Source organism: Marmota monax, unplaced genomic scaffold (assembly GCF_021218885.2).
Source record: "Marmota monax isolate L192 unplaced genomic scaffold, Marmota_monax_Labrador192_F-V1.1 WCK01_AAM20220418_F8-fsc00034, whole genome shotgun sequence".
Lineage (NCBI taxonomy): Eukaryota > Metazoa > Chordata > Mammalia > Rodentia > Sciuridae > Marmota > Marmota monax.
In genome coordinates, this window is record NW_026693934.1 from 2,499,895 (window position 1) to 2,515,093 (window position 15,199).

The following is a 15,199-nucleotide window of genomic DNA, read 5'->3' on the forward strand; positions in this document are numbered from 1 at the left end:
AAAAAAATGCTATATCCACAGAAGTTTTCTAAATAACTCTGCTATATAAAAGTTATGGGTGTTTTCCTCATTTGTATCAATGTACTACTGGTCACTGGGTCCTAGGCTTTTTTCTAGATGCCAGAAATACAGCCACAGAGATATACAATTTATCATAAATAAACAGGCATACTAAGTCTCTGGTAATAACAAAGGAATAAAATGGTGAAGGAGTATAGAGGCGTGCAATATTCTGAAGACAAAATCGTAAGAGAAGTCCTCACCAGAACAGTGACATCTGAATGATGAACTGGCTGGGGTGAGAAGGTCAGCCAATCTGATATTTAGAGGATGAGTATTCCAAGAAGAAAGCAGGGCCTCTGAGCTGGCAGCTTGACCAGCTCCTTTTAGGAACAGTAGGGAGTGCAGTGTTTCTGAAGTGAGAAGAACAAGGATAGTAGTGAGGAGATGAAGGAAACAAAACTGAAGATGGAATGAGAATGCAAACCAGGCAGAGCTTTACAGTTTAATATAAAGGCTTTGACCTTTGTATTAGCTGAAATGGGAGCCTTTGAAGGATTGAGTAGAGCACTCCTCTGATCTGCCCTATGTTTATATGACACAGTTCTATCCATTGTGTTGAGAAACACTGAAAGCATAGATGGCAGACGGGAAACCAGTTAGAGGCGGCTCTGCCATCTTCCATCTTACAACATTCCTTCTATATGGGATTTATTATTACCTTGATATATGCTATTAAAAGGGTGGGTGATTTTTTTTTTTCCAATTTTTATCAAAAACTCTGCAATCCTAACACCAGCAAAGTTGCATTGTTCAAAAAATGCAGTATGGAGCAAGTCCTTTTTTTATACCTAGGATCTCATTTTTCTGGCTATAGGAAAGGAATGTGGAAGGAAGTGGCTCAGCCATCATAATCTAGTGACTAAGAGAACATGTGATTGTTTGGCCAAGGGGCCAATGAGGCCAAGGTCACAGGTGTACTCTTTTTATGAGTCTGAGCTATGTATGTTCTGCTCCAGAGAATCTATTTTTGACCTCATATATTCACCTCAAAACAGCATGCCCTTGCTCACAAGGGAAACCTGGAAAACTGTGTGGAGAGGTAAGTACAGATCCATCATCATTGCTAGAGAAACAACTCATAGCACTTCCTTTATTTACCACCATTGAAAAAGTAAATAGAACCATCTCCACATTCAGACAATACATTATGACGAAGGCAATAAGGAATACAAGTACTCAGTGCAACGTATTTTCCCAGTGAGTTAAAATAGTCAGTGAAGCATATAGATGGTTTATTAGATAAGTTGTTTTGCAAGCACTTTTTAAAGTTTTAAACATATCTGAAAAGTGTAGAAATGACTTTTAATGAGTAATGCAACTTTAAAAAAAAAAGAAAAAAGCAGCTCCCTTATTTATTTCATTTCTCTCTTTTATTCCAGAGCCTACAGATAGGCCGCCTATGTTACTAATTGCAAATTCTGAAACAATTGAGATGTTCTATCTTAATGGAAGTAAAATGGCAACTATAAGCTCAGTCAACAGGAATGAAATTCACACTCTGGATTTTATTTACAATGAAGAAATGATTTGTTGGATTGAATCAAGAGACTCTTCAAATCAACTGAAATGCATTCAGATAACAAAAACAGGAAGATTAACAGATGAATGGACAATCAATATTCTTCAGTCCTTCCACAGTGAGTATTTCAATTCAATATTTTGTATTACCCTTTCAGGATTTAATTTATAGACCAGAAAGTAGCATTCTTAAATTTCTAGCACAGCTTATGAATATTGGAAAGCTAAGTGTACAAATATAAACACACTAAATGACTATACCAACTGCATGTTTTAAATATTCACACATACACATTCAGTAATTCTACTTTTATACATAGTAAATTGTGGAGTTAATTGTAATTCTTTCTTTAATGCTTATTACAGTATCACCTAGCTGTGAATTGTGATTTTTTTCACTGCATGGTATTTTACAATGTGATACAGGAAGTGTGATTTAAAAAAGGCAAGAAATTTATTTGTTAATTATAAGTTCATCAACTGCATAATTTGTTAAAAATACTTTAAAAACTATTAGATTTATGCTAATTGGTAGTAGCTACTTGTGTTTGTGGACCTTTTTTTTTTTCCCAAGCAAATCAGAGTTTTATACATCATTTCTCAAAAATGACTTAAGATTTGTGATTAATTTTGACTTCTCATGTCATAAATTTGACAGAATAATAACTGTCCTTTCTTTCCTACATATTACCATAAATACTAAAAAATGTTGTTTCTCTCTCTCTCTCTCTCTCTCTTCTATCAGCTTTCCATATGAGAATAAAAACTTTTATTTGCACATTCCTGGAGAACTACACATGAAAATTTTAACATGTGTCCAGTTATTTTACAATTTACAGTGAAAAAGATTAACCTACAAATACTGCCACCATAAAAATCTCTAGAGAAATAAAGAAAAATATATACAATCAAATTGAAAAGGAAATAAAATTCTGTAATATAATATGATTTTCAAATGTGGAATGGTGATTTTGATTTAGTAATTGTAATTTATTAAAGTAATTGATAAAAGTTAATATAACAGTTTAGTGATCATTATTCAATATAATAAAATAATACTATGTAATTTTTGATGTTACAGTAAATAAATTAATGACAATGATTAAAAAGTGAAATATGAAGATATGAGTTTTAATACTTCAGTGAATAGAAAAGAAATGTTTAAAAAATTGAGTCCAACATTTTGAAAACTACAATAACATAAAAAATGATAAAGCTATCTTTCATAAGCATGGACCAAAAGTCCTAATGAGAGCAATGGATGATGGCTATTTCAAGGATTCTATGGAGAATCCTCATTCATAATAAAAGGCAAATAACAAATTGTATCAGCAAAAGGAATGCTGTCCATAATCAGCAGTTGGAAATTGTTTGAACACAGGCACAAGTCCTTTATCACATTAGTGGTTACCTTAACTAATCCAGACATATTTGTCAAAGGAAAATGAAATATTGAATAGTCAAAGAGCTAGAATATTCTCTAGCTAGCTAATTATTTTCCAAACTTAACTAAGCAACTTTTTCCTTCACTTAACATGCCGGAATGATAGTAGCAATCTGTACTTCGATATGTAGTTAAAATTATTTAGTAAATCCAGGGAAAAATCAAATAATTGCACATCAGAATGTTTGTAGAAAATTATCTGCAACTTAGAATGCATTTAATTTATACAACAGTTTTAGTAAATCTAGAAAAATCAAGAGAATGATTTTGTTAAACAATTCACAAAATGCTAAATAGAATATTAATGTTTGAACCAAAAAAATGAATGCACTAGAAATATTTTAATCAGAGTAAATAATTTTTGATGAAGTCAGATTTATGCCATACAGTTTGCAAGTCATTTTAGAAATAAAGTGGTTAAATGTGTGGAAGTAATTTAATGATAGGTGTGGGGCAGGAGTGTGAGCAGAGCTGAGCTCCTCTGTCATGCTTATAAACCATTTATGTTATCAACATGTCACAGAATGGCTGCCATTAGATATGATGGGCTCTGCCTTTACCATGACAGTTTGTGAGTTTATAATGAAGTCTGAATATTCCTTGCATGTATAATTACTCGAAATCTCTATCACACCATTTAAGCAAAAATAATGAACTGATCAAGTTTGTTTGAATACCAGTCTATAACTACATTCCAGAGATTATCTCTGCAGGTTTTGTCCTCATCATTTTTAGGCACTTTTCTCTGAATTTACCTGAAAAGAATATTCAGTGTTGGAAAAAAAAATATTTTAGAAAGATTTTTCAAAGGATTACTGTGAGAAAATCAATACAGATAAAACTGGCTTGCATTTAAAACTTACATAATAATATAGAAATGAACATTTGATTACAATGTGAAAAATGTTATTGTGTATCTTATCTCTTTGTATGTCTACTCTGTCTCTGTGGAGTATACAGGAGAAAGGATGTCTTTCGTGTTTCTTAATAAACAAAATTTTGATTCAAATTCAGATACATTAGGAAATTCTGAATGACTATAAAGAAGCTAGATGTGGAATCTAAACTCTATGTTTTGTTTCTCTACAAAAGAAAGACAAATCTACCTAAATAATATGTACATTTTATTGAGTAGATAAATGAGTGTCTGTAGCATTTAGCACATTAAAGCAGTTATTATTCCTCTTTTTTCTGATGAGACAACTAAGTCTCTGGAAAACTATGTAATAGCACGCAATAAGTGTTGGCTATAGGTTTGGGTTTGGCTCAGTCTTCATAGCTTTTTCTAAATACCACATTTAGATTAAACATTTTATTTTTCATTTTAGCAAACCAAAGTTATTAAGTCTACTAATCTTAGTACAAAAGCTAATAAAATCAATAGAAGAGAGGTATAAAAGTCTTGAAAGAGACATGGAAAAAATGAATTTTGACAGAAAGCTGTTATTTGGAAAGGCCCACAAAGGATTCTGATCTGGCCCCCTTGGGAATTCTACCTTTAGAATTGAGAATCACTCCCAAGCAGTACTGTGGTAAAATGTATATGAGTAATCAATAACACATTCAAGAGATTATTAACCAAGGAGCATTAGGGAAAATGAAAGATATATATATATCTTATTAAATTTTGTTCTTCTTATGGAACCACCATTTGATCCAGCTATCCCACTCCTTGATCTATACCCAAAGGATTTAAAATCAGCATTCTATAGTAATGCAGCCACATCAATCTTCATAGCAGCTCAATTCACAATAGCTAAACTGTGGAAGCAACCTAGATGTCCTTCAATAGATGAATAGATAAAGAAACTGGTATAAATACACAATGAAATATTACTCAGAATTAAAAGAGAATAAAATTATGGCATTTGCAAGTAAATGTATAAAGTTGGAGAATATCATACTAAGCAAAGTAAGCCAATTCCAAAAAACAAAGACCAGATGTTCTCTCTGATAAATTAATGCTAATCCATAATGGGGAGGAGGGAGGCATGGGAAAAATGGAGGAATTTTGACTGGGCAAAGGAGACAGTGGAGAGGGAGGGTGCATGGGGGCAGAAAAGATGGTGGAATGAGATGGACATCATTACTCTAGGTACATGTATGACTGTACATATGCTGTGACGCTACATAATGTACAACCATAAAAATGTAAAGTTGTGCTGCAATTGTGTACAATGAATCAAAATAACATTCTGCTATCATATATATCCAATTAAAATTAAATTACTTAATTAAAAAATTTAAAAATAAATATGAGTTATATTTATTATTTAGCATTGTATGCTAAAAGTTGCAGACTTTGAAAATAATTTTGGAATTAGATGTTTTTTAAGCAAAAGTCATTTTTTAATAAAGTATTCACACAAGATGCATTGTAGCACCTAAATGTTTCCCAAAATTTCTTGTTGGAGAGCATGATGTAAAGACATCAATGCCACCCACAAATAAATCCCAGTGCTGGTATTTAGAAGAATGGTTATCTCCATCTTTTTTTTTTCTGGACAAAATGCACAGAGATGACTGAGATAAATAAGAATATTTTATGTAATATCTTTTTAAAAATATATCATTTTTTTGTATAAGTAGTTGGATACAATACCTTTATTTTATTTATTTATTTTCATGTCATACTGAGGATCAAACACAGGGCCTCATGTGATAGGCGAGTGCTCTACTGCTGAGCCACAACCCTAGTCTGAGTTAATCTCTTATTAAGGACAATAATTCAAAACCATATTGTCACCTTCCAACTGGACCACAGAAACTTTCATTCTGTTTCCATGTGTGATTCTTCAATACACTGAATAATCTGAGAATAACATTGAAGATTCTAGTATGCTCTTGACCAGCTTGCCTTAATACATTCATGGGCTCAACTCCACTCCCGTAGAGTATGCTTGGCAAAAATGAGAAGGATTTTTATTCTCATAGACTTATTAGTATCTGAATTAAGTACATTCACTGGCTTTTATCTTCTTTTCTTAGTCTGTTCTTGAACTCATTTTCCATTTGGTCTTTGCCTAAATCCATTTAATTAAATTCCTGATTGGATAATTTAATAAGTCTGACAGTTTCCTTCTGTTGTATATCAGTCTTACTTCTTTTCTTTGAGATAGTAACTCTAATAATCCTGTAAGACTATGGGAGAACATTCACTGAATGCCTTCTTTGTTCATTAGGAATTTCACATATTGCCTCATAATCATCACAAAAAATTACACTATGTGTATTATTTTATAATTGTCAGTTATAGATGAAAATGAATTTAAGGCAGTGAAATTTTTTTTCTTAAGGTAATAAAAAAAATTTTCTTCTTCATCTCTCAATAGATACTTAGTAACAACTGTTCTTGCATCTCTTCAACTGCCTGTTTGCCTAATCCCCGCATAAAAATTTCAGAGCCTTCACCACTTCATGTCCACTTCCCAAGATATGGTTAGACAAGTATGACCAGGCTGTGTCCCTATTGTAAATGTAATCTTGAAACAACAAAAATCCACCTGGAGTAATGAAAATGCTAGTCCCCAATGATAATGCCTTGTATTGAGTCTGTACTTGAGAGGATGATTGTGGAATATTGCAGAAACATCCTTAGATTAGCTGGTGACCTAATTACACAGAGATCACAAGAGAAAGTTGGCCTAATGTATTCCTAAATCATATGTTAAATATTGAACTGTTAGGAGAGTTCTTCTATAATTATCTTTCTCCATTGGATTGGTGAAACTCATATCCCATTGTTTCAGTTGGTCTTTATATAGTTGGTATTGAAGTTGTGCACTCTAACATGAACTGATGTGTCTGTTTCATTGTTTACTGTTCTGATGAAATGATTGTAATGCTCTACTACTTAAAATGAAAATAATTTTCAAGCTGTCCATTTCTCAGGATACCATGCAAACCCATTATCTAGCTTCTCTGCAGGCAGCTGACCTACCTTGCCTGTTGTTTTCTACACTAGTGCCATGTTCCACCTAAAAAGTACCACCTGTACTTCCTCTACTGTGTTTTGTTTGCTCATCAATCTTTACACTATCAGATTCTTTCCAAAAGTTCTTCCATTGAGGTTAGCACCCTACCTTGAACATGGGAATTTATGCTTTTAATTCTGTACTGCAGATGAAGCATACTCAATAATTGATTAGTTCTGGTTAAAGCATTGTTTTAGAAAGCATTCAGAACTTGGTCAGCTTATACCTAAGAAGAATTAAGAAATAATAAAAACAACCATTCTTATTTTTTAAATAAAATGAGATTTTTTCATAAAGAACATTTTATTTTTTACCGTCCACTCTTCCACCAAAAAAAAAAAAAAAATGGGGATAGTTTTTCTTGGATTTTTAAGCTATTTAGAATCCAATTTCTTTTTATCAGTGTATCTTGTGGAGAGGTAAAGTTTGCATAAGAGTCTTGGCTGCAGTAACTGGCTTTATATCATTCCCTGCCAAAGTGCATCTAACCCATGAGAATATTACAGCACTATATCCAAAGATATCTTTTTAAACTGCTGTTCTGTAAGCAAATACATGTTTTATTATATTTTTAGTGCTTTTTAAATGCTCCTCATCTTTTTAGTACACTTCTGTGGAAACATTAAAAGTGGCTTTTTTTTCTGAGACATGGCTTCATGTTTTTTTTTGTTGGGGAGAAGTGTGGGGTGTGCTGCGAAGCTAATTAATACAGGGAATTCCTCTTGGGGTCTGAAATTTTAGTGAGGAGATTAAACAATCCATTGAGAGTAAAATAAATGAAAGTTAAAATTGCCAACTATGTAAGTCTGAGAACATATTTCAGATATGTAAGTGTATTATTGATACCATACACTTAAAGTTCTAACCATTACATTAAATTGTTAATTTTTACGGTATTTGATAAATTTATACTTTGAGGTAAATAACTTGTTCTGATTTACAGTCAATACATAGACATCAAAACCTTTCTAAATGTCTAGCTCAACAACAAAAACAAAAAAACAGAACAAGAAAACCTCTTAGTACTGTTTCTCTATAAATTTGTCTTTGTTGTTATTCCAGCTATATTCTTGTCAGGCTATAGAGACTATTACTATCTTACTGTTGTTTGTAAACGAGCATGAAACTTGCCAAAGCAGAAATTAGGAATATGCTAGACCTCATTATTTGTATGCATTTTTTCTAAGCTTTTAAAAAATATGTTTGTACACACATTAGACAGAAATATATTCCATAGACGTTGTGCTTGACATTGTATAAAACTTTTGAATCATCATTTTCAAAGTTAGTATTTTTTGTGTAAATTCACGTCTGATTAATTTATTAATCAATTTTTCATAGCCTAAGTAGGAATTTCTGAGTGTTTCTATTATTGCACATGATATTTAGAAGGTTGATTTTACCAGTCAGAAGTTTGAAGGGCATACTCATTTTGTCATGAGTTAGTCTCATAGTATATTTGATATCCATAATGTTTAATTATTGAAGCTTGTGTTTTTGACCAGAAAGACTTCATTTCAATGAAACAAAGAAGAAAGTTGGCAAAAAGAGAAAGGGATAAGAGATATGTATTTTTTTAACCTTAAACATAATTGCTTATTTTCTTTATTTTTTTAACTTTATTTTGTGTTTTCCTAAGAGATTTTCATCAGGTAAAATGAGTATGTTTCTACTTCATATTCCCTGACCTTCAGAGGTTTTTAATCTTGTAGAGACATTTACAAGATATTGGAAACTCATCATAAAAAATAAAGACAGTGTGCAGTAGGAAGCTAATTAACCAAGGTAATAAAACTGGCATGTAGCATTTCATTTTTTGATTAAGATTCTTGTTTTCCTATTTTTTTCCCAGTCTGTAACATCTTGTGATTTGCAGCTTTATCTTAACAATGGGCTTTGTATTTGTCTCACCTCTGTATTTGGGCTGAGTTGATGTGGTCCTATCTCTGTGATTGACTAGCTATATGACCCTATGCAAATCATTTGAAAACAAAAGAAAGTGTTCACATAGATGCTAGAATTCCACATCTAAATATACTCCCCACTTCCTCTCCCTTTTGCTTTCTTTTCTTGTACTTTATGTTGGGAGAGGGGAGAGACACACACAGACATGTATTTGTATTTTCTTTTATGTCCTCCTTTTTTTCCACCCTGTTAGTCACTCACATACCTTCATCCTTTTACAGTACCATTAGTACCATACAGTACCATTACCTAAAATAAGAACATATTTTTGGAACACCAGTTCCAAAAAATGATCTTGCAAAAATGATTTTTGTGATCAGGTGAGTTTGGGAAATTTTACAAGTTATATAACTTTATTGAAGACTTAGAATATTAGTAGCCTGTATGGGAAAGATGGTAGCATGAGTCAGACATAACTTTCCTATGTTCATACATGAATACATAACCAGTTAACTCAACATCATGTACAACCACAAAAATGGAAAGTTATACTCCATGTATGCATTATATGTCAAAATATATTCTACTGTCATGTATAACTAAAAAGAATAAATTTAAAAAGTTATGAGAATTTCTTCAGTAAAATAATTGTTAACTTTTTTCAGCTTAGGGTTTCTTTAATGCATTTGCATTAAATGCATCTGAACACTTTTTTTGGTGTGTTAGTGATGGATTTGTAAACATGTTTCTGTATGGGTGCTTGTTTCTAAAAATAAACTATGAGTATATACAAGCATATAATATGTATTAATATTTCAAATATCTATTTTTTATTTTCTCTGTTCTGAGAATGTTTTTAAAGACCTCAGGGGAAAGCCTTTTAGAATTTGAAACTCCTATCACTTTTTAAATATATTTACTATATTTTTAGCTAAACCACTGAAAGCCATATATGCAAGAAAATATAGAACTTTCTTGTAACAACAGGTTTTTTTTTAGCTTTTTCTTCCCTGGGATTCAACTATGTTCAGTCTGTACACAGAAGGTTATAAAATCAAATCTCATATGCACTGAGATATTGAAGAGAAACCAAAGACTCCTCAGAATATAAATTAAAAGGAATAAAAACATAACAAAGATCTAGACATATGTGAAATTCATTCCAAGAAGGGGCCTAGCCTAGAAAGTGATTAATGGTGGAGGAACATGGAATGTACTCCATAAATAATTTAGAAATGCAGTTGGTATCAAATAATTTGAGGTTAATTACAAAAAAATTTTATGTCTTAAATAAGGTTACAGAGGCAGAACCTCTTTACAGTAAAACATCAATGTCAAATAATGATATCGGTATAAAGAAAATGAAGGATTTAAAAAATATAAATATTTTGAATTATGGGATTAGATTAAATATACACAAAAATATATGTGCAAATATATACACATGTGCATGTACATATACACAAACATATATACATATATGGAATATTTGGAACCCATTTACAAGTATTCTACTTGTCAAAAAAGGTAGAATCTTTATAGTGGAAACCTGTTAATTTCTGAACACCTCAGAAAACTCACAAGGATTGAATTATGCAATTCCCTGCTTTGTTGTTATTCTCTCCAAAAAAAATTTGAGGTTTGATTTCTTGTAACTATGATATTAGGAAGGAAATTTTGAGGATAATTTTTATTGGTAATTGTGTCACTTGTATATCCAAGCAGTAATGATAGTTAATAAATGAACATTCTGACTTATATATTAGCTTCTTCAGAGTCTGGTAATCAAGAAAGGATTCCCCAAATCCTGATAATCTTTTTTAAAAAATATTTATTTTTTTAGTTGTAAGTGGACACACAATATCTTTATTTCATTTTTATGTGGTGTTGAGGATCGAACCCAGTGCCTCACGCTTGCTAGACATGCACTCTATTACTGAGCTACAACCCCAACACAAAAGCATGATAATTTGGTGAACAATTCAAATAGTTTTTGAAATTGCAAATATAATTGTTAGATCTTAAATCTGTGGTTATGTTTTGATTCAGAAATGCTTTTAGTCTGTCCTTACAATATTTTGTAAATTTTTGTCATCTTAATGAAAACACTTATTTGATAAATTTATATAAGTTCTCCTTGCAACAATAGTAATTTTACTGTTAAGAATAACCAAAACATTTTAAAACTTCTTGTTTTAAGATATTACTCAACGGTAATTTGTGTATGTGTATTAAGTAAAATATTTAGTATACTTTTATTCAAAAAGTAAATAGTTATATATTCCAAAACCAAGTGGTGGAGAAAATCTTTTATACTGTTGATCAGCAATGAATCTTAACTCTCTAACCTTTAAATAAATCCATGTTTTAAAACATGCCCTTATAATATGATAAAGTAATGACTCTTAGTTTTACAGCTTTACAAACACATACAAATATTCTTTATATATTCAAAGGAGCTTCTGTTTCAGATTTTTTATGTTGGGTAACATTGTTTGCATTTTGAAAATAATAATAGTAAAAGCAGCAAAAATACTCCATAGAATGTCTTGTTGCTTGATATAGTAGTTTAGCTTTTATATACTGATCATAATAATTTATTATACCTATGAAATAACTCACTTAGACTTAAGATTTATTTTTTTAAATATTTTTTAGTTGTTGATGTATCTTTATTTGTTATTTATTTATGTGTGGTGCTGAGGATCGAACCCAGTGCTACACACATGCTAGGCAAGTGCTCTGCCACTGAGCCACAATTCCAGCCCAGTTTTATTTTTATGTAATTTAAAAAAATATAGAAACTTTGGAATCATGGGCAGTATATGAAATCAAAATTATTATAAAGTCTCTAATTTTTCTTTAAAAAAAGGTCTATTGTATCTTAAGTAATAGTCTTTTTTTTCTGATATTGGCTTATCAATTTAGTTTCTGTGCAGGGGAGAAAAACTTGCTCCTTAAATCATGAATTACTTTAATACAGAATGTTCTCAAAATTGTTGGAAGAGATCAAAGGAAATTGAAGGATGTGCTTTAGAAAACAACACACAAAACAAAGCAGCACTTAGGAACCAGTATTTCTTAGGCCTCCCCTGGAACTATGCTCAAAGCAAGAGCCCATTACTGTTTCTGGTGCTGCCTGAAAATGAGTCTGAACACACCTAATTCCAAGATTAGGAGAGCTTATAATGAGGCCATTGCCATTATCACCGCAACCCACACCCCTTCTTGTCACACAGAAGGCAGAATGATGTACACTCGAACACTACTTTAAGCACAAATCCTTTTTTCTTTCAATTATGTTTTCCAGTTGAAAAAAAAAAATTATTGGTTGCTCAAAGCATTACAATGCTCTTGATACATTTGATTCAAGTGGGTTATGAATTCTTATTTTTACCACGTGTACAAATGGCAGGATCACATTGGTTATACATCCACGTTTATACATACTGCCATACTAGTGTCTGTTTTATTCTGCTGCCTTTCCTATACCCTTCCTATCCTCCCTTCCCTCCCCTCCCCTCCCATCTTCTTTCTCTACCCCATCTACTGTAATTCATTTCTTCTCTTTTTTTCCCTTTCCCCTCACATCCTCTTATATGTAATTTTGCATAACAATGAGGGTCTCCTTCCTTTTCCATGCAATTCCCCTTCTCTCCCCCATTCCCTCCCACCTATCATCCCTGTTTAATGTAATCTTCTTCTCATGTTCTTCCTCCCTGCTCTGTTTTGAGTTGCCCTCCTTATATCAAAGAAGACATTCGGCATTTGTTTTTTAGGGATTGGCTAGCTTCACTTAGCATAAACTGCTCTAATGCCATCCATTTCCCTGCAAATGCCATGATTTTGTCACTTTTTAGTGCTGAGTAATATTCCATTGTGTACAAATGTCACATTTTTTCGTCCATTCATCTATTGACTGGCATCTAGGTTGATTCCACATTCTAGCTATTGTGAATTGTGCTGCTATGAACATTGATGTAGCTGTATCCCTATAGTATGCTATTTTTTAGGTCTTTGGGGAATAGTCCGAACAAGGGAATAGCTGGATTGAATGGTGGTTCCATTCCCAGGTTTCCAAGGAATCTCCATACTGCTTTCCAGATTGGCTGCACCAATTTGCAGTCCCACCAGCAATGTACAAGTGTGCCCTTTTCCCCACATCCTCGCCAGCACTTGTTGTTTGACTTCATAATGGCTGCCATTCTTGCTGGAGTGAGATGGTATTTTAGAGTGGTTTTAATTTGCATTTCTCTGATTGCTAGAGTTGGTGAGCATTTTTTCATGTATTTGTTGATTAATTGTATATCCTTCTCTGAGAAGTGTCTGTTCAGGTCCTTGGCCCATTTGTTGATTGGGTTATTTGTTTTCTTATTGTTTAATTTTTTGAGTTCTTTGTATACTCTGGATATTAGGGCTCTATCTGAAGTGTGAGGAGTAAAGATTTGTTCCCAGGATGTAGCTCCCTATTTACCTCTCTTATTGTTTCTCTTGCTGAGAAAAAACTTTTTAGTTTGAGTATGTCCCATTTGTTGATTCTTGATTTTAACTCTTGTGCTATAGGTGTCCTATTAAGGAATTTGGAGCCCGACCCCACGAGATGGAGATTAGAGCCAACTTTTTCTTCTATCAGTTGCAGAGTTTCTGGTTTGATCCCTAGCTCCTTGATCTATTTTGAGTTAACTTTGTGCATGGCAAGAGAAAGGGATTCAGTTTCATTTTGTTGCATATGGATTTCCAGTTTTCCCAGCACCATTTGTTGAAGATGCTATCCTTTCTCCATTGCATGCTTTTAGCACCTTTGTCTAATATAAGGTAGTTGTAATTTTGTGGATTGGTCTCTGTGTCCTCTATTCTGTACCATTGGTCCACCTGCCTGTTTTTGGTACCAGTACCATGCTGTTTTTGTTACTATTGCTCTGTAGTATAGTTTAAAGTCTGGTATCACTATACCGCCTGTTTCACTCTTCCTGCTTAGAATTGCTTTTGCTATTCTGGGTCTTTTATTTTTTCAGATACATTTCATGATTGCTTTATCTATTTCTACAAGAAATGCCATTGGGATTTTGATTGGCATTGCATTAAACCTATAGAGTACTTTTGGTAGTATCGCCATTTTGATGATGTTAGTTCTGCCTATCCATGAACAGGGTATATTTTTCCATCTTCTAAGATCTTCTATTTCTCTCTTTAGGGTTCTGTAGTTCTCATTGTATAAGTCTTTCACCTCTTTTGTTAAGTTGATCCCCAAGTATTTTATTTTTTTGAGGATATTGTGAATGGAGTGGTTGTCCTCAATTCCATTTCAGAGGATTTGTCGCTGATATACAGGAATGCCTTTGATTTATGCATGTTGATTTTATATCTTGCCACTTTGCTGAATTCATTTACTAGCTCTAGAAGTTTCTTTGTAGAACCTTGTAGATCTGCTAGGTATAGGATCATTTATCTGCAAATAGTGCCAATTTAAGTTCTTCTTTTCCTATCTTTATGCCTTTAATTTCTTTCGTCTGTCTAATTGCTCTGGACAGTGTTTCGAGAACTATGTTGAATAGAAGTGGTGAGAGAGGGCATCCCTGTCTTGTTCCAGATTTTAGAGGGAATGCCTTCAATTTTTCTCCATTTAGAATGATGCTAGCCTGAGGCTTAGCATAGATAGCTTTTATAATGTTGAGGTAAGTTCCTGTTATCCCTAGTTTTTCTAGAGTTTTGAACATAAAGGGATGCTCTACTTTGTGGAATGCTTTTTATGCATCTATCAAGATGATCATATGGTTTTTATCTTTAAGTCTATTGATGTGGTGAATAACATTTATTGATTTCCATATATTGAACCAGCCTTGCATCCCAGAGATGAATCCTACTTGATCATGGTGCACAATTTTTTGGATATGTTTTTGTATCCGATTTTATTGAGGATGTTTGCATCTAAGTTCATTAGAGATATTGGTCTGTAGTTTTCTTTCTTTGAAGTGTTTTTGTCTGGTTTCGGAATCAGGGTGATGTTGGCCTCGTAGAATGAATTTGGAAGAGCTCCCTCTTTTTCTATTTACTAAAATAACTTGAAAAGTATTGGTATTAGTTCTTCTTTAAAGGTTTTGTAAAACTCTGCTGTATACCCTTCCAGTCCTGGGCTTTTCTTGGTTGGTAGTCTTTTGATGGCTTCTTCTATTTCCTCCATTGATATTCATCTGTTTAAGTTGTGTGTATAAGATAAGCAAACTTCTGAATGCACATTGCTGTATGTATATATGTGGCCATATAACCAATGTGATCCTGCAACCTGTACACGTGG

At 32.7% G+C, this 15,199-nt stretch overlaps 1 protein-coding gene across 1 annotated transcript in view; it reads left to right on the plus strand.

Moving 5' to 3' along the window:
* Lrp1b (LDL receptor related protein 1B) overlaps window positions 1-15,199 on the plus strand; it is a 1,856,415-nt gene that overhangs the window by 854,582 nt on the left and 986,634 nt on the right. Inside the window, exon 6 of the mRNA XM_058585368.1 lies at window positions 1,443-1,700. Within this exon, the coding sequence (XP_058441351.1) occupies window positions 1,443-1,700 (258 nt within the window). The remainder of the gene's footprint in view (window positions 1-1,442; window positions 1,701-15,199) is intronic.